The sequence below is a fragment of the Oncorhynchus gorbuscha genome, linkage group LG12, assembly GCF_021184085.1.
Source record: "Oncorhynchus gorbuscha isolate QuinsamMale2020 ecotype Even-year linkage group LG12, OgorEven_v1.0, whole genome shotgun sequence".
Lineage (NCBI taxonomy): Eukaryota > Metazoa > Chordata > Actinopteri > Salmoniformes > Salmonidae > Oncorhynchus > Oncorhynchus gorbuscha.
The window spans coordinates 42319406-42346309 of NC_060184.1; the positions used below are offsets into that span (position 1 = coordinate 42319406).

At 46.5% G+C, this 26904-nt stretch overlaps 1 protein-coding gene across 2 annotated transcripts in view; it reads left to right on the top strand.

The window, feature by feature from the left end:
- Positions 1-26904, top strand: part of adgb (androglobin) — a 134951-nt gene that overhangs the window by 65998 nt on the left and 42049 nt on the right. Inside the window, exons 15-23 of one of the 2 annotated variants that reach the window (XM_046292151.1) lie at positions 3764-3920; positions 4036-4099; positions 5820-5933; positions 9879-10008; positions 13500-13635; positions 14818-14932; positions 15523-15690; positions 19153-19297; positions 19381-19506. In XM_046292151.1, the coding sequence (XP_046148107.1) occupies positions 3764-3920; positions 4036-4099; positions 5820-5933; positions 9879-10008; positions 13500-13635; positions 14818-14932; positions 15523-15690; positions 19153-19297; positions 19381-19506 (1155 nt within the window). The remainder of the gene's footprint in view (positions 1-3763; positions 3921-4035; positions 4100-5819; positions 5934-9878; positions 10009-13499; positions 13636-14817; positions 14933-15522; positions 15691-19152; positions 19298-19380; positions 19507-26904) is intronic. The other variant, XM_046292152.1, reaches the window with a different exon arrangement.

Below are 26904 nucleotides of genomic sequence, written 5' to 3' on the forward strand. Positions count from 1 at the left end.
TACCACAATGGTCCAATTATCCAGCCTCCCTCTTTCCCTCTTTTGTTGCTTGGTAACACCTGCCATTGGAGTAACAGGATGACCATTGCTCAGTACGGCGCTTTGCCTATATCCATATGTAGCGCCACAGGGATCATCTTCTCTTTGAGTGGAACTTCACTGATATATGATCACTGATATGTATGTTTACATGGAAGCATTATGTGGGAGTGAGCAGTGTTGATCTGAGTCTCCTGAATATATGTTAATGTATGGGCCCCAGATGCCACATGGCCTACTGTAGATCAGCACAGACCGATTTCCCTATGAGTCACTAGAAAAACACTGCTATTTATATTTAATAGCAACACTTTATCTCAATGCCATAAAATGTGTCAGAAAAAAATTCAGCTGATACTTATTAATTTCCTTAGTTTTGGGGTTTGATTTGTAAATGCTTCAAATGTTGCTATAGGCATTGATTATGTTTGATGTACTGTACAGTTCATGATTAGTAATCATGCACTTTGATTGTTTGATCTACTGTTCAGTTCATGATTAGCTCTCATTCAATTTGATTGTTTAATCTACGGTTCAGTTCATGATTAGCTCTCATCCACTTTGATTGTTTGGTCTACTGTACAGTTCATGAATAGCTCTCATGCACTTTGATTGTTTGATCTACTGTTCAGTTCATGAATAGCTCTCATGCACTTTGATTATGTTGGATCTACTGTACAGTTCATGAATAACTTGCATGTACTTTGATCATGTTTTATATACTGTACAGTTCTTGATTAGCTCTCATGCACTTTGATTGTTTGATCTACTGTTCAGTTCATGATTAGCTCTCATGCACTTTGATTGTTTGGTCTACTGTACAGTTCATGAATAGCTCTCATGCACTTTGATTGTTTGGTCTACTGTTCAGTTCATGAATAGCTCTCATGCACTTTGATTATGTTGGATCTACTGTACAGTTCATGAATAACTTGCATGTACTTTGATAATGTTTTATATACTGTACACTTCATGATTAGCTCTCATGCACTTTGATTGTTTGGTCTACTGTACAGTTCATGAATAGCTCTCATGCACTTTGATTGTTTGGTCTACTGTTCAGTTCATGAATAGCTCTCATGCACTTTGATTATGTTGGATCTACTGTACAGTTCATGAATAACTTGCATGTACTTTGATAATGTTTTATATACTGTACAGTTCATGAATAGCTCTCATGCACTTTGATTGTTTGATCTACTGTACAGTTCATGATTAGCTCTCATGCAATTTGATTGTTTGATCTACTGTACAGTTCATGATTAGCTCTCATGCACTTTGATTGTTTGATCTACTGTACAGTTCATGAATAGCTCTCATGCACTTTGATTGTTTGATCTACTGTACAGTTCATGATTAGCTCTCATGCACTTTGATTGTTTGATCTACTGTACAGTTCATGAATAGCTCTCATGCAATTTGATTGTTTGATCTACTGTTCAGTTCATGATTAGCTCTCATGCACTTTGATTGTTTGATCTACTGTTCAGTTCATGAATAGCTCTCATGCACTTTGATTGTTTGATCTACTGTTCAGTTCATGATTAGCTCTCATGCACTTTGATTGTTTGATCTACTGTTCAGTTCATGAATAGCTCTCATGCACTTTGATTGTTTGATCTACTGTACAGTTCATGAATAGCTCTCATGCACTTTGATTGTTTGATCTACTGTTCAGTTCATGAATAGCTCTCATGCAATTTGATTGTTTAATCTACTGTTCAGTTCATGATTAGCTCTCATGCACTTTGATTGTTTTATCTACTGTTCAGTTCATGAATAGCTCTCATGCACTTAGATTTTTTGGATCTACTGTACAGTTCATGAATAACTTGCATGTACTTTGATAATGTTTGATATACTGTACAGTTCATAAATAGCTCGCATTTGCTTTGATTACAGTTGAAGTCTGAAATTTACATACACCTTAGCCAAAGACATTTAAACTCAGTTTTTCATAATTCCTGACATTTAATCATAGTAATAATTCACTGTCTTAGGTTAGTTGGGATCACCACTTTATTTTAAGAATGTGAAATGTCATAATAATAGAAGAGAATGATTTAGTTCATCTTTTATTTCTTTCATCACATTCCCAGTATAGGTCAGAAGTTTACATACACTCAGTTAGTATTTGGTAGCATTGCCTTTAAATTGTTTAACTTGGGTCAAAGGCTTCGGGTATCCTTCCACAAGCTTCCCACAATATGTTTGGTGAATTTTGGCCCATTCCTCCTGACAGAGCCGGTGTAACTGAGTCAGGTTTGTAGGCCTCCTTACTCGCACACGCTTTTTCATGTCTGTCCACAAATTGTCTCTAGGATTGAGGTCAGGGCTTTGTGATGGCCACTCCAATACCTTGACTTTGTTGTCCTTAAGCCATTTTGCCACAACTTTGGAAGTATGCTCGGGTCATTGTCCATTTGGAAGACCCACTTCCTCAACATGTCATTTATTTTGTGAAGTGCACTAGTCCTTCCTGCAGCAAAGCACCGCCACAACATGATGCTGCCACCCCGTGCTTCATGTTTGGGATGGTGTTCTTCGGCTTGCAAGCCTCCCCCTTTTTCCTCCAAACATAAAGATGGTTATTATGGCCAAACAGTTCTATTTTTGTTTCATCGGACCAGAGGACATTTCTCAAAACTACGATCTTTTTCCCCATGTGCAGTTGCAAACCGTAGTCTGGATTTTTTTATGCTGGTTTTGGAGCAGTGACTTCTTCCTTATAATATATGCCATTTAGCAGACGCTTTTATCCAAAGCGACTTACAGTCATGTATGCATACATTCTACGTATGGGTGGTCCCGGGGATTGAACCCACTACCCTGGCGTTACAAGCGCCATGCTCTACCAACTGAGCTACAGAAGGACCAAGGACCTTGCTGATTGGCCTTTCAGGTTATGTCGATATAGGACTCATTTTACCGTGGATATAGATACTTGTGTACCTGTTTCCTCCAGCATCTTCACAAGGTCCTTTGCTGTTGTTCTGGGATTGATTTGCACTTTTTGTACAAAAGTACGTTCATCTCTAGGAGACAGAGCACGTCTCCTTTCTGAGCGGTATGACGGCTGCGTGGTCCCATGGTGTTTATACTTGCGTACTGTTGTTTGTACAGATGAACGTGGTATTTGGAAATTGCTCCCAAGGATGAACCAGGATGAACCAGTCTTGTGGAGGTCTCCAATTTTTTTCTGTGGTCTTGGCTGATTTCTTTTGATTTTCCCATGATGTCAAGCAAAGAGGCACTGAGTTTGAAGGCAGGCCTTGAAATACATCCATAGGTATACCTCCAATTGACTCAAATGATGTCAATTAGCCTAATTGTGTCATGCACAAAGTAGATGTCCTAACCGACTTGCCAAAACTATAGTTTTTTAACAAGACTTTTGTGGTGTGGTTGAAAAACAAGTTTTAATGACTCGAACCTAAGTGTATGTAAACTTCCGTAAATGAATTCAACTGTATGTTTGATCTACTGTACAGTTCATGAATAACTCTCATATACTTTGATCATGTTTGCTCTACTGTATAGTTCATGAATAACTCTCATATACTTTGTAGCTCACAATAATATAGTGAGCTTTTAATATATCAAAAGCAGCTAACCAATCAATTCTATAGCTTTTACACAAAACTTTCTCATCATGATCTGTGTCAGTTTGAGATGCTCTCTAACATTTCAGCGATATTCACTTTGTGACCTGTCCTCTCTGCAGATCAGGAGCTGTGTGAGACTGCCCCAGCCACAGAGCGGTCCAAACAGGCTAAGGAGCCCAGCCCGGCGCTGCTGAAGTCTCAGGATTTGTTTGTTTCTGAGAAGCCGATGTTACAGGAGTCCTGGGTAGACCTGGATGACTTCTCCAAGTGCTTCCAGTAAGGCCCATTGGTTTATAGCTATGCGGTACTGTATTTCTATGGCTCTGAAGACCACGACTCTTTGTCTTACAGTCCAGTGGGTTGATGCAAAACACTGGTTTGTTTTTTCCAGGACACTTGTGGTTTTCCACAAGCCAAACACATATCCAAACCATTTCCAGAAATCCCATTTCAAGGTAAATATATTCCTAAGTAAGGTCTAAGCTTTTTTTCAATGATATCTACTAACCTAATATATGGAATTGTTTTAGGATATTAATAAAACAGATTTGGTATTTTAGGACCCCTGTAGGTTTACAAAATATTTATACAACAGGTGGGTCTATTCCTGATTGCTGATTGGTTAAAACCGCATTCCAGCCAGTGTCTATTCCACAAGTTGCCACCGGCTAAATCTATGGCGTTAAAATGCCTATTTACTCCACTATACCTCCACTTTACCTCCACTATAAAAAGCATCTAGACATTATCTCACATTTCTTTTAGACTAACATTTAGTTTTCAACAGCGGAGAATTGTATAAACCTTGCTGTCTGTCTCTCCGACATTTGCAACATTGTTTCAATATTGAAATTCGATCTCCTGCTATCCCATAGTAATGAACGTGTCGGGAGGAGGCAGGCAGGCAGTGTTTCTCAACCAGTCATGAATCATGAAATCATTTGACATTATTTTTATGGATATTTTTTTTAAGTCTTTTTTTTTCTTTAAAAAAAACCCGCACTCTTTCCAGCCTTCCAGTTTGAAGTGATTGTGTTACTGTAGCTGTGTTGTTGGCTAGTTCCTCTGAACAACAGTGTTCTGATGAGTGAGTGCATTTTCTATGCCAAGTGAAATCGCGCCTCATTAGCTCATTGTTATGGATGTTTCCAAATAAATGTCACTAGAAAACAGCTTAAACAAATGCAATTGCTGTTATTCTGGCTGCACTTTTTGATGTGACTGTAAATTAGCTGTAACTGGTTAACTAGCAAGCAAGGGATGAGAACGTTGACGGCCAGTATAGTAATGGCACATTTAGGACGAACTACTGGGTTGCTCGCGTCCATAGATACAGAACAAAAAAGACTGAACAACTGGGTCACGTCTCTAGAAACCCTAGATTTGTGTCGGGACATCTTGTGGAAGGATGAAATAGTATGAATAAATTAATCAAAATAAAGTTTTTAATGTCAATAATTATTTTATACAACATAACACGTTGTATAAAAATGATAATGCCCTCGAAGCCGGTGTTTGGAGGATATATTGGCACGGTTTGCCTGCCCTCGACGAACACCTGTGCCAAACACCGGCTTCTCGGGCATTATCACTTGAGTGGAATCATTATTTGATGAAACATTGAATTTGCCCTAACTGCTATGAGCCCATAGAAACAGATTGAATAAAACAGAAATACATGGCAAAAAAGATGATTCAGAAAGAATTATGGTTTGACGGAAAAAATCTATAAATGTGTATTAATAATGTGTATTATATTCTATGTAGAAAAAACAACATTCAATTCCAGTCATTTTTACTGCACAGTCATTTTGTAGGGTGTTGGGACGGTGGCGTCTTTGCTTCCCATGCAGCTTCTGAACGTCGTAAAACAGACAGCGCGTACATGTTCGTGACAGCCTAAGTTTTTCAGAATGGGATCGTAATAGTTCGCAGCTCAAACCATTCAAAGTTTACAGACTTTTTTTTCCTGAGCGAAAGCATTCCAAAAATCCTCTCTCGTCTCACAAAACCCGCTCTACCACTGCTCCCAGCCATCCCACAGGCTGATGGCTGACATCGGCGGGCTCAGTTGATTGAGACACACCCAATGCAAAAAATGCCCATACAATACATGGAGTGAAAACGGTGTGATAGTGTTGAGAAATGGAATGACCTCCCTGATTTTGTCATCAGAGCACCATCTCCTCCAAAGTATCATCTGTGGCTCTGAACTGCCCTGTAAGCTCCACCCACTCTGCTGCCACACCTGTACGCCACCCAGGCTCCTCTGCTGCTGCACAGATTCAGGTACAATACAAGCCTGTACAGCTACACCTGTACAGCTACACCTGTACGCCACCCAGGCTCCTCTGCTGCTGCACATATTCAGGTACAATACAAGCCTGTACAGCTACACCTGTAAAGCTACACCTTTACAGCTACACCTGTACGCCACCCAGGCTCCTCTGCTGCTGCACATATTCAGGTACAATACAAGCCTGTACAGCTACACCTGTACAGCTACACCTTTACAGCTACACCTGTACGCCACCCAGGCTCCTCTGCTGCTGCACATATTCAGGTACAATACAAGCCTGTACAGCTACACTTGTACAGCTACACCTGTATGCCCCCCAGGCTCCTCTGCTGCTGCACATATTCAGGTACAATACAAGCCTGTACAGCTACACCTGTAAAGCTACACCTTTACAGCTACACCTGTACGCCACCCAGGCTCCTCTGCTGCTGCACATATTCAGGTACTATACAAGCCTGTACAGCTACGCCTGTACAGCTACACCTTTACAGCTACACCTGTACGCCACCCAGGCTCCTCTGCTGCTGCACATATTCAGGTACAATACAAGCCTGTACAGCTACACTTATACAGCTACACCTGTATGCCCCCCAGGCTCCTCTGGTGCTGCACATATTCAGGTACAATACAAGCCTGTACAGCTACACCTTACTGTAACATCCATTCTATTCAGGTACAATAACCATCCATGCCCCTTTAACTTCACTGTGTCTGCTGCGCTAAATACTAAATACAGGGGGCAAAAATACCATGCTGCATCCTGTATCCAGTAATATCTTATTTCTACCTCTATCATTGGCATGTGTACTGTGTTTGTCAAGCTCAAAGCTTCTTTAAATTGTACGGAGCTATCTCCTTTCACTATACATGTATGCTTTTCCCGCCTGCCCCATCTGCCTTCCCTGTCGCCCAGCCACACCTCACAGCGCCCTCTGCTGTTGTGTTTCCACGGGTACACCTTCTCTTCTGATGGACTCTACTGTCCAGCGCACTGCACTGCACCTGAGATTTCTATCAGCCCACAGTGTTAGGACTGCAGCCACCCTCTCTGGTGGCCTGTGTGTGCGTGCATGTGGGATTGAGAAGGAGTGTTTGACTCCTTTCATCCCAGGCACGTCTGTGTCGCTCGCTCTTTATCGGTCTTTTTCTCTGCCTCTGTCTCTTTTCATACTCCCATCTCCTTTCTTATTCCATATGTTGCCGCCTTGCATGCTTTCTCTCTCTCTCTCATATATATATATATATATACACATATATATATATATATATATATATAGGTACATATATATATATACTGCTCAAAAAAATAAAGGGAACACTAAAATAACACATCCTAGATCTGAATGAATGAAATATTCTTATTAAATACTTTTTTCCTTTACATAGTTGAATGTGCTGAACACAAAATCACACAGAAATTATCAATGGAAATCAAATGTATCAACCCATGGAGGTCTGGATTTGGAGTTAAAGTGGAAAACCACACTACAGGCTGATCCAACTTTGGAATGTCCTTAAAACAAGTCAAAATGAGGCTCAGTAGTGTGTGTGGCCTCCACGTGCCTGTATACATTTACATTTACATTTAAGTCATTTAGCAGACGCTCTTATCCAGAGCGACTTACAAATTGGTGCATTCACCTTATGACATCCAGTGGAACAGCCACTTTACAATAGTGCATCTACATATTTTAAGGGGGGGGGGTGAGAAGGATTATTTTATCCTATCCTAGGTATTCCTTAAAGAGGTGGGGTTTCAGGTGTCTCCGGAAGGTGGTGATTGACTCCGCTGTCCTGGCGTCGTGAGGGAGTTTGTTCCACCATTGGGGAGCCAGAGCAGCGAACAGTTTTGACTGGGCTGAGGCGGGAACTGTACTTCCTCAGTGGTAGGGAGGCGAGCAGGCCAGAGGTGGATGAACGCAGTGCCCTTATTTGGGTGTAGGGCCTGATCAGAGCCTGGAGGTACTGAGGTGCCGCCCCCTCACAGCTCCAGGCAAGCACCATGGTCTTGTAGCGGATGCGAGCTTCAACTGGAAGCCAGTGGAGAGAGCGGAGGAGCGGGGTGACGTGAGAGAACTTGGGAAGGTTGAACACCAGACGGGCTGCGGCGTTCTGGATGAGTTGTAGGGGTTTAATGGCACAGGCAGGGAGCCCAGCCAACAGCGAGTTGCAGTAATCCAGACGGGAGATGACAAGTGCCTGGATTAGGACCTGCGCCGCTTCCTGTGTGAGGCAGGGTCGTACTCTGCGGATGTTGTAGAGCATGAACCTACAGGAACGGGCCACCTCCTTGATGTTAGTTGAGAACGACAGGGTGTTGTCCAGGATCACGCCAAGGTTCTTAGCACTCTGGGAGGAGGACACAATGGAGTTGTCAACCGTGATGGCGAGATCATGGAACGGGCAGTCCTTCCCGGGAGGAAGAGCAGCTCCGTCTTGCCGAAGTTCAGCTTGAGGTGGTGATCCGTCATCCACACTGATATGCCTGCCAGACATGCAGAGATGCGATTCGCCACCTGGTCATCAGAAGGGGGAAAGGAGAAGATTAATTGTGTGTCGTCTGCATAGCAATGATAGGAGAGACCATGTGAGGTTATGACAGAGCCAAGTGACTTGGTGTATAGCGAGAATAGGAGAGGGCACTAGAACAGAGCCCTGGGGACACCAGTGGTGAGAGCGCATGGTGAGGAGACAGATTCTCGCCACGCCACCTGGTAGGAGCGACCTGTCAGGTAGGACGCAATCCAAGCGTGGGCCACGCCGGAGATGCCCAACTCGGAGAGGGTGGAGAGGAGTATCTGATGGTTCACATACAGTATCGAAGGCAGCCGATAGGTCTAGAAGGATGAGAGCAGAGGAGAGAGAGTTAGCTTTAGCGGTGCGGAGCGCCTCCGTGATACAGAGAAGAGCAGTCTCAGTTGAATGACTAGTCTTGAAACCTGACTGATTTGGATCAAGAAGGTCATTCTGAGAGAGATAGCGGGAGAGCTGACCAAGGACGGCACGTTCAAGAGTTTTGGAGAGAAAAGAAAGAAGGGATACTGGTCTGTAGTTGTTGACATCGGAGGGATCGAGTGTAGGTTTTTTCAGAAGGGGTGCAACTCTCGCTCTCTTGAAGACGGAAGGGACGTAGCCAGCGGTCAGGGATAAGTTGATGAGCGAGGTGAGGTAAGGGAGAAGGTTTCCGGAAATGGTCTGGAGAAGAGAGGAGGGGATAGGGTCAAGCGGGCAGGTTGTATGACCTCCCTACAACGCCTGGGAATGCTCCTGATGAGGTGGCGGATGGTCTCCTGAGGGCTCTCCTCCCAGACCTTGACTAAAGCATCCGCCAACTCCTGGACAGTCTGTGGTGCAACGTGGCGTTGGTGGATGGAGCAAGACATGATGTCCCAGATGTGCTCAATTGGATTCTGGTCTGGGGAACGGGCGGGCCAGTCCATAGCATCAATGCCTTCCTCTTGCAGGAACTGCTGACACACTCCAGCCACATGAGGTCTAGCATTGTCTTGCATTAGGAGGAACCCAGGGCCAACCACACCAGCATGTGGTCTCACAAGGGGTCTGAGGATCTCATCTCGGTACCTAATGGCAGTCAGGCTACCTCTGGCGAGCACATGGAGGGCTGTGCGGCCCCCCAAAGAAATGCCACCCCACACCATGACTGACCCACCGCCAAACCGGTCATGCTGGAGGATGTTGCAGGCAGCCGAACGTTCTCCACTGCGTCTCCAGACTGTCACGTGCTCAGTGTGAACCTGCTTTCATCTGTGAAGAGCACAGAGCGCCAGTGGCGGATTTACTAATCTCGGTGTTCTCTGCCAAATTGTGTTGTTTAAGTGTTCCCTTTATTTTTTGATCAGTGTATATATATATCCCCTTCTCTCTCTCCCCCCTCTTTTACTTCTCCCCTCCAAACTGATGAGTGTAGCTTGTAGTCTGTCTGTGTGTTTTTCCAGTCTCCAGATGAGAAGGGCTCTCACTACCTGTTGGTGGACAGCTTGCAGCCTTCCCACATCCTCATCAGCTTCTCTGCTTTGGTACACTGGGGAGAGACAGCCGATGAGAGTAAGGGCATAACATACAAAAACACCCACATGCATGGGCGTACACACACTCACCATATGCTCATGCGCGCACACACAGGTATGCAGCATACACACACACACTGGGACTTGCACACACCATGCGCATACCACAGACACATGTTTATATCTCACCCAAACATCATGCACAGACAAACCACTTACAAACACGCAGATGGTGTGCACGTTTCATAATACAATGAACACCCCACCCATCTACACACACTCATACTCATCCACTCAATTACAATCCACTCAATTACAAACTTCCAAACAACAGAAAGAGTACACTATATACATATATATACACACACGCACGCACGCACGCACGCACGCACGCACGCACGCACGCACGCACGCACGCACGCACACACACACACACACACACACACACACACACACACACACACACACACACACACACACACACACACACACACACACACACACACACACACACACACACACAGTGGGACAAAAAAGTAGTTAGTCAGCCACCAATTGTGCAAGTTCTCCCACTTAAAAAGATGAGAGAGGCCTGTAATTTTCATCATAGGTACACTTCAACTATGACAGACAAAATGAGAGAAAAAATCCAGCGAATCACATTGTAGGATTTTTAATGCATGTATTTGCAAATTATGGAAGAAAATAAGTATTTGGTCACCTACAAACTCACAGACCTGTAACTTCTTCTTTACGAGGCTTCTCTGTCCTCCACTCGTTACCTGTATTAATGGCACCTGTTTGAACTTGTTATCAGTATAATAGACACCTGTCCAGCTCTCCTCCCAGACCTGGACTAAAGCATCCACCAACTCCTGGACAGTCTGTGGTGCAATGTGGCGTTGGTGGATGGAGCAAGACATGATGTCCCAGATGTGCTCAATTGCATTCAGGTCTGGGGAACGGGCGGGCCAGTCCATAGCATCAATGCCTTCCTCTTGAACATTCTCCACGGCGTCTCCAGACTCTGTCACGTCTGTCACATGTGTTCAGTGTGAACCTGCTTTCATCTGTGAAGAGCACAGGGCGCCAGTGGCGAATTTGCCAATCTTGGTGTTCTCTGGCAAATGCCAAACGTCCTGCACGGTGGACGTCGGGCCCTCATACGACCCTCATGGAGTCTGTTTCTGACCATTTGAGCAGACACCTGTACATTTGTGGCCTGCTGGAGGTCATTTTGCAGGGCTCTGGCAGTGCTTCTCCTGCTCCTCCTTGCACAAACGCTCAGGTAACGGTCCTGCTGCTGGGTTGTTGCCCTCCTACGGCCTCCTCCACGTCTCCTGATGTACTGGCCTGTCTCCTGGTAGCGCTTCCATGCTCTGGACACTACGCTGACAGACACAGCAAACCTTCTTGCCACAGCTCGCATTGATGTGCCTTCCTGGATGAGCTGCACTACCTGAGCCACTTGTGTGGGTTGTAGACTCCGTCTCATGCTACCACTAGAGTGAAAGCACCGCCAGCATTCAAAAGTGACCAAACCATCAGCCAGGAAGCATAGGAACTGAGAAGTGGTCTGTGGTCACCACCTTCAGAACCACTCCTTTATTGGGGGTGTCTTGCTAATTGCCTATATTTTCCACCTGTTGTCTATTCCATTTGCACAACAGCATGTGAAATTTATTGGCAATCAGTGTTGCTTCCTAAGTGGACAGTTTGATTTCACAGAAGTGTGATTGACTTGGAGTTACAATGTGTTGTTTAAGTGTTCCCTTTATTTTTTTGAGCAGTGTATATTTATATATATATACACAAAAGTATGTGGACACTCTTTCAAATTAGTGGATTCAGCTTTTTCAGCTACACCCATTGCTGACAGGTGTATAAAATTGAGCACACAGCCATGCAATCTCCTTAGACAAACATTGGCAGTAAAAAATGGCCTTGCTGAAGAGCTCAATTTCTTTTAACGTGGCACTGTCATACGATGCCACCTTTCCAAGGTCAGTTTGTCAAATTTCAGTTTGTCCCAGTGTCAGTTAACTGAAAGTGTTGTGATTGTGTAGTGGAAATGTCTAGGAGCAACAACGGCTCAACCTCAAAGTGGTAGGCCACACAAGCTCATGGAATGGGACCACAAAGAGCTGTAGTGCGTAGCTCTTAATAATCTTCTGTCCTCAGTTCTAACACTCACTACCGAGTTCCAAACTGCCTCTGGAAGAAACATCAGCACAAGAACTGTTCTTCGGGAGCCTAAGATCACCATGCGCAATGCCAAGCATCGGCTGGAGTGGTGTAAAGCTCGCCGAGCAGTGGAAACGGGTTCTCTGGCGTGATGAATCACACTTCACCCTGTAGCAGTCCGACGGACTAATCTGGGTTTGGCGGATGCAATGAGAACACTACAATACCTGCCCGAATGTATAGTGCCAACTGTAACGTTTGGTGGTGGAGGAATAATGGTCTGGGGCTGTTTTTCATGTTTTGGCCTAGGCCCCGTGATCCAGTGAAGGGAAATGTAGACGATTTTGTGCTTCTAACTTTGTGGCTACAGTGTGGGGAATGCCCTTTCCTGTTTCAGCATGAGAATGTCCCTGTGCACAAAGCGAAGTCCATACAGAAATGGCTTTTCGAGATCGGAGAGAAAGAACTTGACTAGCCTTCACAGAGCCCTGACCTCAACCCCATCAAACACCTTTGGGATGAATTGGAACGCCGACTGCGAGACAGGCCCAACATCGGTGCCCGACCTCCCTAATGCTCTTGTGGAAGGAAGTCCCCGCAGCAATGTTCCAATGTTCCAAAGCCTTCCCAGAAGAGTGGTGTTATGCAGGTGAATGAGGACCCAAAAGCGACTTGGCGAAAACAGAGTCTTTAATCCAGTAAAGTAAAAATACAATCAAATAAAACAATTTCCACTCGTAATGACGAGAACCGACTGGAGACTAGATCTTGAACTGCAGGTTGCCTCGGGAAGGCACTTGAACTTAGCAGACTCAGACACCTGCTCACCACGCAGCATCTGAGGGAAACACGACACGACAGGGCGATACACAAACACAGCACGGTGAACAATAGATAAGGATCCGACAGGGCAGGAACGGAAAACAAGGAGAGAAATAGGGACTCTAATCAGGGAAAAGGATCGGGAACAGGTGTGGGAAGACTAAATGATTGATTAGGGGAATAGGAACAGCTGGGAGCAGGAACGGAACGATAGAGAGAAGAGAGAGAGGAAGGGAGAGAGAAAAAGGGGAACGAACCTAAAAAGACCAGCAGGGGGAAAATGAACAGAGGAAAAGCAAAATGACAAGACAATCTAAGACAAAACATGACAAGTGGAGGCTGTTATAGCAGCAAAGGGAGGGGGGGGTCAACTACATTTTAATGCCCATGATTTTGGAATGAGATGTTCGACGAGCAGGTGTCCACATAATTTTGGTCATGTAGTGTACCATTATAACCCATCAACAGTACTTGTGTGCCTTTGTGTTCGGCCATCTGTTTATATCTTCTGTCTTCTTGTAGAGAAGGAGAGTCCTGTGGGCAGGTCTGGAGTTCTCATAGCAGTGCCCTACTCCTGGAAGAGTCTGCTGCGTCAGCTCCCTGTCCTCCACATCCAGACCACTTCCTGCAAGGCTGCCCTGCTGGTCCTCCCCCCTGGGTAAGACCTGGCTCAACCTGGCCTGACCACCCTCACCACCAGCCATACATATACAAGCTGTTGTTGGCACCAGACATGGTGCCCATGTTCCAAAGTTGGCCATCATCAGGGTGCATAAAAGCCTCAGCACACCCTCCTGATGTTTGGATGTTGAACTTTTACCCTTATGAGACCAGTATTTTACATGGTTTTATTGATGAAAATAACCCAACGTAACCTTTACACTATTAACTTCACTGCTGATTTCCAAAGCTACAGCTGAAACCTCACACCATCGACATATATTTTACAGTTAGATCTGACACTCTGAGAAAAAAACTTGCCCTAGTCTCTATTAATGGCTTCTGGTTGGCCTAGAAGCAGGGGGCCTAGTTTCTGGGGTCAGGTGGAGGGACGCGGAGCTACAATTACCACTGTGCCGTGGTGTAAACGTAACACTTAGCGCACCACTCGTCCCTGAGTGATTGAAGTGGCGGGGGGATGTTTCCGCCAAATGATAATGAACTCAATCTCAACCTCTCACTCCGCTTTGCGCTCTCTCTTTGCAATCCTTTTCTATCTCTCAATCTGTCCCTCGATCTCTGTTTCACGCAATCATTTTACAGTATCTCTCCCTCTTTTATATTTCTCTCGCTTAATTTTCTCTCAACCACTTCCCTCTCCTCCCTCTATCCATTATTCTATTCTCTTAAACCCAACCCCAATCAGGTCTATTGTCATTGATCATGTTTGGCTGTGATGGCTGTATTATGCCAAGCTTATGGGATGGAGGAGTCCGTCAGACTGGCAGTGTTCTAGCAGGGCTATGAGCTGCTATGGGCTCACGGTGCATTAGCACGACTGCTCAATGAGTGGACCACACTTGACCCAGGCAGCCAGGAAGACATTACTGCCGGACAGAGACATGGCTTTGTAATTGGGTCTGAGGGGAAGGGATTATTAACCTACTGTCAATGGAAATGAGTCTGTAGAGCTGACTAGGCCTTGTTGCAGTAGCTCTAAGCGGACTGGCACTATCATTGGGTTTTTATCAATCCAGTTTCATGGTTTGTTATTTGGTGAGGGGTTGGTTTCACATAATTTTAGGGATAATCTGATCCCTCTCTCTTTCCTCTCACTTACCCCCTCTCTATCCGTCCATTCTCTACTCTCGCCCTCACCCCCTCTCCTCCCCTGCCCTAGGCGTCATGTCCTGTGCATCCACACGAGGGCGCCTCTGGGCTACCACGTCCACCTGTACAGCATGGCACCCTTCGTTTTCGGAGACGAGGAGACCATCATGCCTCACCTTGACAAGGTAAGTTAGAGGACACCACCATCACCATGGAAACGCCAGCAGACAGCCATTCCGTAATAGCCGCTTGGTTTCTCCTCACCTTCTGTTTATATGCCCATTCAGGCATGGGGATACCTCCTCATCCTCCTCTTCTTACCTCTCCTCTCACTCTCGGATGCGCGTCTGATGTTAAGGATAATATCCCCTCTGCACTCAGGCCACAGTGGGTCAGAGATCTCTGTCTGTCTGTGTCTGTTTCTATCACGGAAAGCTGATGCTGGTCACAATACACCAACAGCTGGAGGAGGAGGTGAGGAGAAGAGGGGAGGAGAGGCAGGCAGTGTACTGTGGCTGCTCAGGCTATATGGACTTTCTCTTATAAAGCCAAGACTGTGAACATGTTGGCTTATTCATGCCATATGCAGACTCAAGCAGCTGGAAAATGACTAGTCAGGCAGTATTTGCACAAGAAGTGTGTTTGATAACTCTTTTCTCCATGGTGAATAAGCAGACGGAATGGACAGAAGCAATGAGCATTTTCTCTGACAGTTCACTTTCACCTCACGTTTCCTTACCCGCACCCTCTCTTCTCCTCTCCTCCCCACGTCCAGGAGAGTGTGCGTTTTTGTGAGCAGGCCCTGTCTATTCTGAGGCCATTGGGCAGAGTGGTCAGCTCCTTCTCAGATGAGCTGGAGCTCCCAGCAGCCACCAGGGCTCTCGGGGACGCCCACTGTCCCGCTCAGCTCAGTAATGTCGGAGGGCTCCGAGACCACCAGAGGGTAGGACACACACACACACACACACACACACACACACACACACACACACACACACACACACACACACACACACACACACACACACACACACACACACACACACACACACACACACACACACACTGACACTGACACTGGACACACTCAACACTAACACTGGACACACACTGGCACGAACACTGGACACACACACACACACACACACACACACACACACACACACACACACACACACACACACACACACACACACACACACACACACACACACACACACACACACACACACACACACACACTGACACTAACGCTGGACACACACACACACACACACACACACACACACACACACACACACACACACACACACACACACACACACACACACACACACACACACACACACACACACACACACACACTGACACTAACACTGACACTAACACTGGACACACACACACACACACACACACACACACACACACACACACACACACACACACACACACACACACACACACACACACACACACACACACACACACACACACACACACACACACACACACACACACACACACACACACACACACACACTGTATACAAGCACACACACACTCAGGGCCGGACTACCACATTTGGGGCCCCGGGCACCTGCCTCCAAAGGAGGTTTTTAGGTAAATAGCTAAGTTCCTGCAGTTTTTACAGATTTTGCCATGGGGCAGAGAAAAATGTGCAGTTTTATAATGCTTTTCTACACATTTTGTCATGAGAGAGACATTTTCTATTTTGAAGTTAATGTTAAAGCTATTCAACACATTTTGCCATTGCTTTCCTGGCAACACCACGGTTGTAAGCCTGATAACCAAAAACAACAAGTCAGCCTATAGGGGGGAGGTAAGTGAACTTGCATTGTGCCAGGACAACAACCTCTTCCTCAACGTCAGCAAAACAAAGTAGTTGATTGTTGACTTCAGGAAGCAGAGGAGTTAACGTGCCCCGATCCACATCAACGGGACTGCAGTAGAGCGAGTCAGCAGTTTAAAGGTTCCTCCGCGTTTAACAAAAATAACACCACCACTCTTGACGAGGGCACAAGAGTGTCTATACTTCCTAAGACGGGTGAAACAATTCTGCATACCATCCCAGGTCCTCTCCAAATACTACCGCTACACCATCGAGAGAGTCCTAACCAGTTACATCACAACCTGTTACGGGAATTGCTCCGTCCACAACCGCAAAGCCCTCCAGCGGGTGGTGAAGATGGCCCAGTACATTACTGGGACTGTGCTCCCACCCATCCAGGTCATCTACTTGAAACGGTGCCTGCAGCATCATCAAGGACCCCACATAACCCAGGCATGAGCTGTTCACTCTGTTACGGTCGGGCAGACGATATCGGAGCATGATGTCTGACACCAACAGGCTCAGAAATGGTTTCTATCTACAAGCCATCAGACTGCTGAACACTTGAACTGAACTGACCACCTGCTCTGATTTTCCGCACCTTACCCACACAGACACACAATATATTGAGCCATTGACTTTGTTCGTATTATTATCTGAGAAGAAACCTACGAGTAAGTATTTCATTGGAAGATGTATACCATCTGTATCCCGAAAATACAACCTATATATTATTCCACCTTTATTTAACCAGGTAGGCCAGTTGAGAAAAAGTTCTCATTACAGTGTGTGCAAATCGCGTAAGGACGTAAGGCCATAGTAATGAAGTAATTACAATTTAGCAAATTAACACTGGAGTGATAGGTGTGCAGATGATGTGCAAATATAACTTGTGTGCAAAAGCGAGAAAAAAAAGAAAAAAACTATGGGGGATGAGTTAGGTAGTTGGATGGGCTATTTACAGATGGGCTGTGTACAGCTGCAGCGATCGGTAAGCTGCTCAGATAGCTGATGCCTAAAATTAGTGAGGGAGATATGTCTCCAACTTCAGCGATTTTTGCAATTTGTTCCAGTCATTGGCAGCAGAGAACTGGAAGGAGAGGCGGCCAAAGGAGGTGTTGGCTCTGGTGATGATCAGTGAGATGTACCTGCTGGAGCGCGTGCTACGGGTGGGTGTTGTTATGGTGACCAGTGAGCTGAGATAAGGCAGAGCTTTACCTAGCAAAGAATTATAGATGACCTGGAGCCAGTAGGTCTGGCGATGAATATGTAGCGAGGGCCAGCCGACAAAAGCATACAGGTCACAGTGGTGGGTAGTATATGGGGCTTTGGTGACAAAACGGATGGCACTGTGATAGACTACATCCAGTTTGCTGAATGGAGTGTTGGAGGCTTTTTTTGTAAATGACAACGCCAAAGTCGAGGATCGGTAGGATAGTCAGTTATACGAGAGTATGTTTGGCAGCGTGAGTGAAGGAGGCTTTGTTGTGAAATAGGAAGCCGATTCTATGTTTAATTTTGGATTGGAGATGCTTGATGTGAGTCTGGAAGGAGAGTTTACATTCTAACCAGACACCTAGGTATTTGTATTTGTCCACAAATTCTAGGTCAGAACTGTCCAGAGTAGTGATGCTAGTCGTGCGGGCGGGAGCGGGCAGCGATTGGTTGAAGAGCATGCATTTCATTTTCTAGAATTTAATAGCAGTTGGAGGTCACGGAAGGAGTGTTGTATTGCATTGAAGCTCGTTTGGAGGTTTGTTAAGACAGTGTCCAAAGAAGGGCCAGATGTATAGAGAATGGCGTCGTCTGCATAGAGGTGGATCAAGAAATCACCAGCAGCAAGAGCGACATCGTTGACATATACAGAGAAAAGAGTCTGCCTGTTAATTTAACCCTGTGGCACCCCCTAGAGACTGCCAGAGGTCCGGACAACAGGCCCTTCGATTTGACACACTGAACTCTATCTGAGAAGTAGTTGGTGAACCAGGCGAGGCAGTCATTTGAGAAACCAAGGCTGTTGAGTCTGCCGATAAGAATACGGTGATTGACGGAGTCGAAAGCCTTGCCCAGGTCGATGAAGACGGCTGCACAGTATTGTCTTTTATTGATGGTGGTTATGATATCGTTTAGGACCTTGAGCGTGGCTGAGGTGCACCCGTGACGAACTCGGTAACCAGATTGCACAGCGGAGAAGGTACGTGGGATTCGAAATGGTCAGTGATCTGTTTGTTACCTTGGCTTTTAAAGTTAGGGCAGGATGGATATAGGTCTGTAATAGTTTGGGTCTCGAGTGTCACCCCCTTTGAAGAGGGGGATGACGGCGGCAGTTTTCCAATATTTAGCAATCTCGGACGATTCTTCATATGCTCTCTGGGGTCGGGGGCCCTAGGGGAATGTGCCCTAACCCGGCCCTACACACAACCACGCACACGCACATGCACACACTCTCTCTCTCTCTCTCTCTCTCTCTCTCTCTCTCTCTCTCTCTCTCTCTCTCTCTCTCTCTCTCTCTCTCTCTTGGTGCACGCACTGACCTCCCCACTCCTGTCTGTGCAGGTGTTTAATGAAGCAGTGTATCACATGATCTGCGTTGCTCTGGACAGGAAGCTGTCAGCAGAGGAGCTGTTTGCTGTCCAGGCCCTTACCAACGACCCCTCACTCTCCACCAGCGAGACAAGGGGACCATCCCCCACAGGTTCAGGTGTGTGTGTGGAGTGTTTTTTTTTCTCTGCAAGAATGTAAGTGTATGTGTAACTACTGTGTGTATCATTGTGTGTTGTACAGATTGTGAGGCACCAGAGGGTTGGGGCAGCAGGAAGCCCACCGAGCAGGAAATCCAGGCAGTCAGGATCCTCCAGGCCGGCTTCAAGGGACATCTAGTCCGCGAGATCCTCAATTCTACTAAACCAGGTAATAATGGGTTAATGCTGTCCTCATCCTCAACGCTAGTAAACCAGGTGATAATGGGTTAATGCTGTCCTCATCCTCAATGCTACTAAACCAGATAATAATGAATTAATGCTGTCCTCATCCTCAATGCTACTAAACCAGGTAATAATGATTTAATGCTGTCCTCATCCTCAATGCTACTAAACCAGGTAATAATGGGTTAATGCTGTCCTCATCCTCAATGCTACTGAACCTAGTATTAATGGGTTAATGCTATCCTCATCCTCAATGCTAGTAAACTAGGTAATAATGGGTTAATGCTGTCCTCATCCTCAATGCTAGTAATCCAGGTAATTATGGGTTAATGCTATCCTCATCCTCAATGCTAGTAAACCAGGTGATAATGGGTTAATACTATCCTCATCCTCAATGCTAGTAAACCAGGTAATAATGGGTTAATGCTGTCCTCATCTTGAACGCTTCTAAACCAGGTAATAATGGGTTAATGCTGTCCTCATCCTCAATGCTACTAAACCAGGTAATAATGGTTTAATGCTGTCCTCATCCGCAATGCTACTAAACCAGGTAATAATGGGTTAATGCTGTCCTCATCCTTACTACTACTAAACCAGATAATAATGGGATAATACTGTCCTCATCCTCAGCACTACTAAACCAGATAATAATGGGTTAATGCTGTCCTCATCCTCAATGCTACTAAGTCAGGTAATAATGGGTTAATGCTGTCCTCATCCTCAATGCTACTAAACCAGGTAATAATGGGTTAATGCTGTCCTCATCCTCAATGCTACTAAACCTGTGACAATACAGAGACGGATGCAAGATGCAAGCAACGATGGTTTAATGAATACAGTTTACAGCAGCAACAGGACAGACAGACTGTACTCAGACGGAATCCGACCCAGGGACTAGGGCGCATCTTCCGATGATAGCGTGCTGAGAAATCCAGGGGAGTGTGTCCGGATAGGTAGGAAGGAGCACAGCAGATAATCCACACAAGAGCGGCGAGAGATGAGCACGGACACACGACACAACCTCAGGGAAGTAACAACGATCTGACAACAAGAAACACTGGTTACAGAACATATAAAGGGAAGATAAGTGGTTCCAGCTGGTGCAGACAATCAGGCTGAGATTGGGAACCACGCCCACACAAACACGGGAGAGAGAGAGAGAGAGAGAGAGAAAGAGAGAGAGAGGGAGGCAGTGGATTCATGAACCGTGACAAAACCAGGTAATAATGGGTTAATGCTGTCCTCATCCTCAATGCTAGTAAACCAAGTAATAATGGGTTAATGCTGTCCTCATCGTCAATGCTACTAAACCAGGTAATAATGGGTTAATGCTGTCCTTATCCTCAATGCTACTAAACCAGGTAATAATGGGTTAATGCTGTCCTCATCCTCAATGCTAGTAAACCAGGTAATAATGGGTTAATGCTGTCCTCATCCTCAATGCTACTAAACCAGGTAATAATGGGTTAATGCTGTCCTCATCCTCAATGCTACTAAACCAGGTAATAATGGGTTAAATCTGCCCTCATCAAATCAAATGTATTTATATAGCCCTTCTTACATCAGCTGATGTCACAAAGTGCTGTACAGAAACCCAGCCTAAAACCCCAAACAGCAAGCAATGCAGGTGTAGAAGCACGGTGGCTAGGAAAAACTCCCTAGAAAAGGCCAAAACCTAGGAAGAAACCTAGAGAGGAACCAGGCTATGAGGGGTGGCCAGTCCTCTTCTGGCTGTGCCGGGTGGAGATTATAACAGAACATGGCCAAGATGTTCAAATGTTCATAAATGACCAGCATGGTCAAATAATAATAATCACAGTCGTTGTATAGGGTGCAGCAAGTCTTCACCTCAGGTGTAAATGTCAGTTGGCTTTTCATAGCCTCATCCTCAATGCTAGTAAACCAGGTAATAATGGGTTAATACTAACCTCATCCTCAGCGCTACTGCACCAGGTAATAATGGGTTAATACTGTCCTCACTCTCAATGTTGCTAAACCAGGTAATAATGGTTTAATGATGTCCTCATCCGCAATGCTACTAAACCAGATAATAATGGGTTAATGCTGTCCTCATCCTCAATGCTACTGAACCTAGTATTAATGGGTTAATGCTATCCTCATCCTCAATGCTAGTAAACTAGGTAATAATGGGTTAATGCTGTCCTCATCCTCAATGCTAGTAATCCAGGTAATTATGGGTTAATGCTATCCTCATCCTCAATGCTAGTAAACCAGGTGATAATGGGTTAATACTATCCTCATCCTCAATGCTAGTAAACCAGGTAATAATGGGTTAATGCTGTCCTCATCTTGAACGCTTCTAAACCAGGTAATAATGGGTTAATGCTGTCCTCATCCTCAATGCTACTAAACCAGGTAATAATGGTTTAATGCTGTCCTCATCCGCAATGCTACTAAACCAGATAATAATGGGTTAATGCTGTCCTCATCCTCAATGCTACTGAACCTAGTATTAATGGGTTAATGCTATCCTCATCCTCAATGCTAGTAAACTAGGTAATAATGGGTTAATGCTGTCCTCATCCTCAATGCTAGTAATCCAGGTAATTATGGGTTAATGCTATCCTCATCCTCAATGCTAGTAAACCAGGTGATAATGGGTTAATACTATCCTCATCCTCAATGCTAGTAAACCAGGTAATAATGGGTTAATGCTGTCCTCATCTTGAACGCTTCTAAACCAGGTAATAATGGGTTAATGCTGTCCTCATCCTCAATGCTACTAAACCAGGTAATAATGGTTTAATGCTGTCCTCATCCGCAATGCTACTAAACCAGGTAATAATGGGTTAATGCTGTCCTCATCCTTACTGCTACTAAACCAGATAATAATGGGATAATACTGTCCTCATCCTCAGCACTACTAAACCAGATAATAATGGGTTAATGCTGTCCTCATCCTCAATGCTACTAAACCAGGTAATAATGGGTTAATGCTGTCCTCATCCTCAATGCTACTAAACCTGTGACAATACAGAGACGGATGCAAGATGCAAGCAACGATGGTTTAATGAATACAGTTTACAGCAGCAACAGGACAGACAGACTGTACTCAGACGGAATCCGACCCAGGGACTAGGGCGCATCTTCCGATGATAGCGTGCTGAGAAATCCAGGGGAGTGTGTCCGGATAGGTAGGAAGGAGCACAGCAGATAATCCACACAAGAGCGGCGAGAGATGAGCACGGACACACGACACAACCTCAGGGAAGTAACAACGATCTGACAACAAGAAACACTGGTTACAGAACATATAAAGGGAAGATAAGTGGTTCCAGCTGGCGCAGACAATCAGGCCGAGATTGGGAACCACGCCCACACAAACACGGGAGAGAGAGAGAGAGAGAGCGAGAAAGAGAGAGGGAGGCAGTGGATTCATGAACCATGACAATACCCCCCCCCCCCTTAGGAACGCCTCTTGGCGTTCCCAGGCGAATTTACCTGTCGATTGAAATCATCGATAAGGGAGTGATCCAGAATGTCCCTAGCAGGTACCCAACTTCTCTCCTCCGGGCCGTAACCCTCCCAGTGCACCAGGTGCTGGAATCCGCGTCCCCTCCTTCTAGAGTCCAAAATACGATTGACAGAAAAGGCGGGTTCCCCATCAACAAGTCGTGGCGGCGGGGAAACCGGGACCGGCGGGTTAATGCGTGCCTGAAACACAGGTTTTATTTTAGACACATGAAAGGTAGGATGAATTCTCCTATACGCCGGAGGAAGCTTGAGCCGGACCGCCACCGGACTAATGATCCTGGTGACTTTGAACGGGCCGATAAATTTGGGGGCAAGCTTGTTCGAAACGGATCGGAGTGGAATGTTCTTAGTAGAAAGCCACACTCTTTGGCCAACGACGTATACCGGAGGCTTCGACCGGTGGCGATCGGCCTTAGCCTTGGTGCGCGCCCCCACCCGGAGAAGAGTCTCACGGGCTCTGCTCAATGCGTGACGGCACCTCTGGATGAAAGCGTGAGCGGAGGGAACAGTGACCTCGGACTCCGTACTGGGAAAGATAGGTGGCTGGTAACCTAAACTACACTCAAACGGAGAGAGACCCGTGGCTGCCACTGGCAACGAATTGTGAGTGTACTCAACCATAGAGAGTTGTTGACTCCAGGAAGAGGGATTCTTAGAAACCAAACATCGCAACACTCTCTCCAAATCTTGGTTGGCCCTCTCCATTTCACCGTTGCTCTGGGGATGAAACCCTGAAGACAGGCTGACACTCGCTCCCAGTAACCTACAAAACTCTTGCCAAAACTTGGACACAAATTGGGGCCCCCTGTCAGAAACTACGTCCATCGGCAGGCCATGTAAGCGAAAGACGTGATCCACGACAGTTACCGCTGTCTCCTTGGCAGATGGTAATTTAGGCAAGGGAATAAAATGAGCCGCCTTCGAGAACCGGTCCACCACGGTCAAAACAACCGTCTTGCCCTGGGAGGGCGGGAGGGCGGTAACAAAATCTAGCGCGATGTGGGACCAGGGTGTCGAAGGGACCGACAGCGGTTGGAGTAACCCATCTGGGGGTCGATTAGAAGTCTTCCCAGTGGCACAAACCGAGCAAGCCAAGACTAAACTGTGAATGTCACGAGCCATCAGTGGCCACCAAAAGCGTTGCTTAACCAAAAAGCTAGTGCGGCTGACTCCTGGATGACACGCTACGTTGGAGCAATGCCCCCACCGAATAACATCGGACCGACACCCCTCCGGCACAAACAACCGATTAGGCGGGCAACCGGGCGGAGGCGTTACCCCTTCTAAGGCCGTTTTGACCCTCGATTCAACCTCCCATGTGAGTGTGGAGACCACTAGGGTCCCGGGTAGGATGTACTCGGGAGTGGATGGGCGTTCGGAATGGTCAAAAATGCGAGAAAGGGAATCGGGTTTGACATTCTTGGAACCCTGGCGATACGAGAGAGAGAAGTCAAAACGTCCGAAAAAGAGTGCCCACCGCGCCTGCCTGGAGTTGAGTCGCTTGGCGGTTCTGATATATTCCACATTTTTGTGATTGGTCCAAACTATAAAAGGTACCCCCGAACCCTCTAACCAATGGTGCCACTCCTCCAGTGCTAACTTCACTGCCAACAACTCTCTGTTGCCAATGTCATAGTTGCGTTCCGCAGGTGATAACCGATGGGAAAGGAACGCGCAAGGGTGCATCTTGTCGTCAGAAGAGGAACGTTGGGAAAGTACCGCACCTACCCCCACCTCTGAAGCGTCCACCTCCACCACGAACTGACGCGAGGGATCGGGAGCTATGAGGATGGGAGCCGAAACAAAGCGGCTCTTGAGTTTGGCGAATGCAGCCTCGGCTGTATCGGACCACCTGAACGTCACTCTGGGGGAGGTTAAGGCGGTAAGAGGAGCGACTATCTGGCTAAAGTTGTGAACGAAACGCCGGTAGAAATTGGCGAATCCCAGAAACCTCTGTAGGGCCTTACGGGAATCTGGGCTTGGCCAATCCACCACAGCCTTAACCTTGTCAGGATCCATGCGAATACCTTCAGTCGAGACGATGTAACCTAGGAATGGAACGGAGTGTGCATGAAAAATGCATTTCTCCGCCTTGACAAAAAGTCCATTCTCCAACAACCTCTGAAGCACTCGTCTGACGTGCTGAACGTGTTCCTGGAGAGAAGAAGAAAAAATCAGTATGTCATCCAGGTAAACATATATGAACTGATCAATCATATCTCTCAGCACGTCATTGACGAGTGCCTGGAAAACCGCTGGGGAGTTGGATAGCCCAAAAGGCATGACCAAATATTCGAAGTGCCCTCTGGGGGTGTTAAACGCGGTCTTCCATTCGCCCCCCCCCCTTATGCGAACCAAATGATATGCATTACGTAAATCCAACTTAGTGAACACGGATGCTCCCTGTAACCTTTCAAAGGCTGAGGACATCGACGGTAAGGGATAGGTATTCTTCACTGTGATGTTATTCAACCCACGGTAATCAATGCAAGGACGCAGAGATCCGTCCTTCTTCCCCACAAAGAAGAACCCCGCCCCCCGCTGGAGAAGAGGAAGGACGAATGAATCCAGATGCCAGAGAATCAGAGATGTATCTCTCCATAGCCTCCCTCTCAGGAACAGAGAGAGAATATAACTTGCCTTTAGGCGGAGACTCACCTGGCAATAATTCTATTGCACAGTCATAGGGACGATGCGGAGGAAGAGAAGCAGCACGGGACTTACTGAACACCTCCTTCAGGTCGAGGTATTCAACGGGCACGTTAGACAAATCCACTGCCTCCTCTAGAAACACAGAATCAGACACAGACGAACAAGCAGACACTAAACAGGACTCAAGACACTTGTTACTCCACATGGATATAGAGTTATGACCCCAGTCAACTCTGGGGTTGTGTCGGGTGAGCCAAGGGTGGCCGAGAACTAATGGTGCAAGGGGTGAGTCCATGAGTAGAAATGATAGTGTCTCAGTGTGATTGCCAGAAGTGATGAGTGTGATAGGTTCAGTGGTGTGAGAAATGTTGGGGAGTTCTTGACCATTGAGAGCGTTGACAGATATCTTGTGCGTGAGTGAGGTGATAGGAATCTGGAGTTTGTGAGCGAGCTTGAAGTCCATGAAATTACCCTCTGCTCCTGAGTCCAGTAAGGCTTGGGTGTCGTGTGTGTGGGTGGCCCATCTTAGTCTTACCGGGAGGAGAGTAGATGATGAGGTCTTCTCTGTGGTGACACCACCCGATAGTAGCCTCATGCTTACTACCGGGCCTGATCTTTTACCGGGCAGGAGTGGATAAAGTGGCCCGCTCTACCACAGTAGAGACAGAGTCCTTGGGATCTCCGCCTCTCCCTCTCTTCCCGGAAGAGGCGAGCTCTCCCCAGCTGCATGGGTTCGTGACCGGAGGCTGAACTGGCCGTGTTCCCACCGCTGGCATGCCAGCCCTCCGTGTCGTTATACGGTCTGTTAGGGCATGCTCGGCGGCCAATACGACTCAGACGAGCGTCGACCCTCAAGGCTAGTTCCACTAGTCCATTTAAACTCCTGGGAAGGTCCAGAACATAAATCTCCTTCTGGATCCGGTCCTCCAGCCCATGCAGGAACATGTCCCACTGCGCCTCCTCGTTCCACTGACACTCTGCGGCCAGAGTGCGGAATTGGATGGATTATTCCGATACTGAACGGTCTCCTTGGCGAAGGTCAGCGAGTAGTCTGGCCGCCTCCCTACCCGCCACGGCCCGATCGAAGTCCCTTCTCATCTCCTCGGAGAGTGTCTGGAAAGAGGTGCAGCATGGGTCCTGGTTCGCCCACACCGCCGTTCCCCAAAGAGCCGCTTTGCCTGATAGCAGTGTGAGTACGAATGCTACCTTAGACTGTTCACGGTTGAAGTCCGTGGCT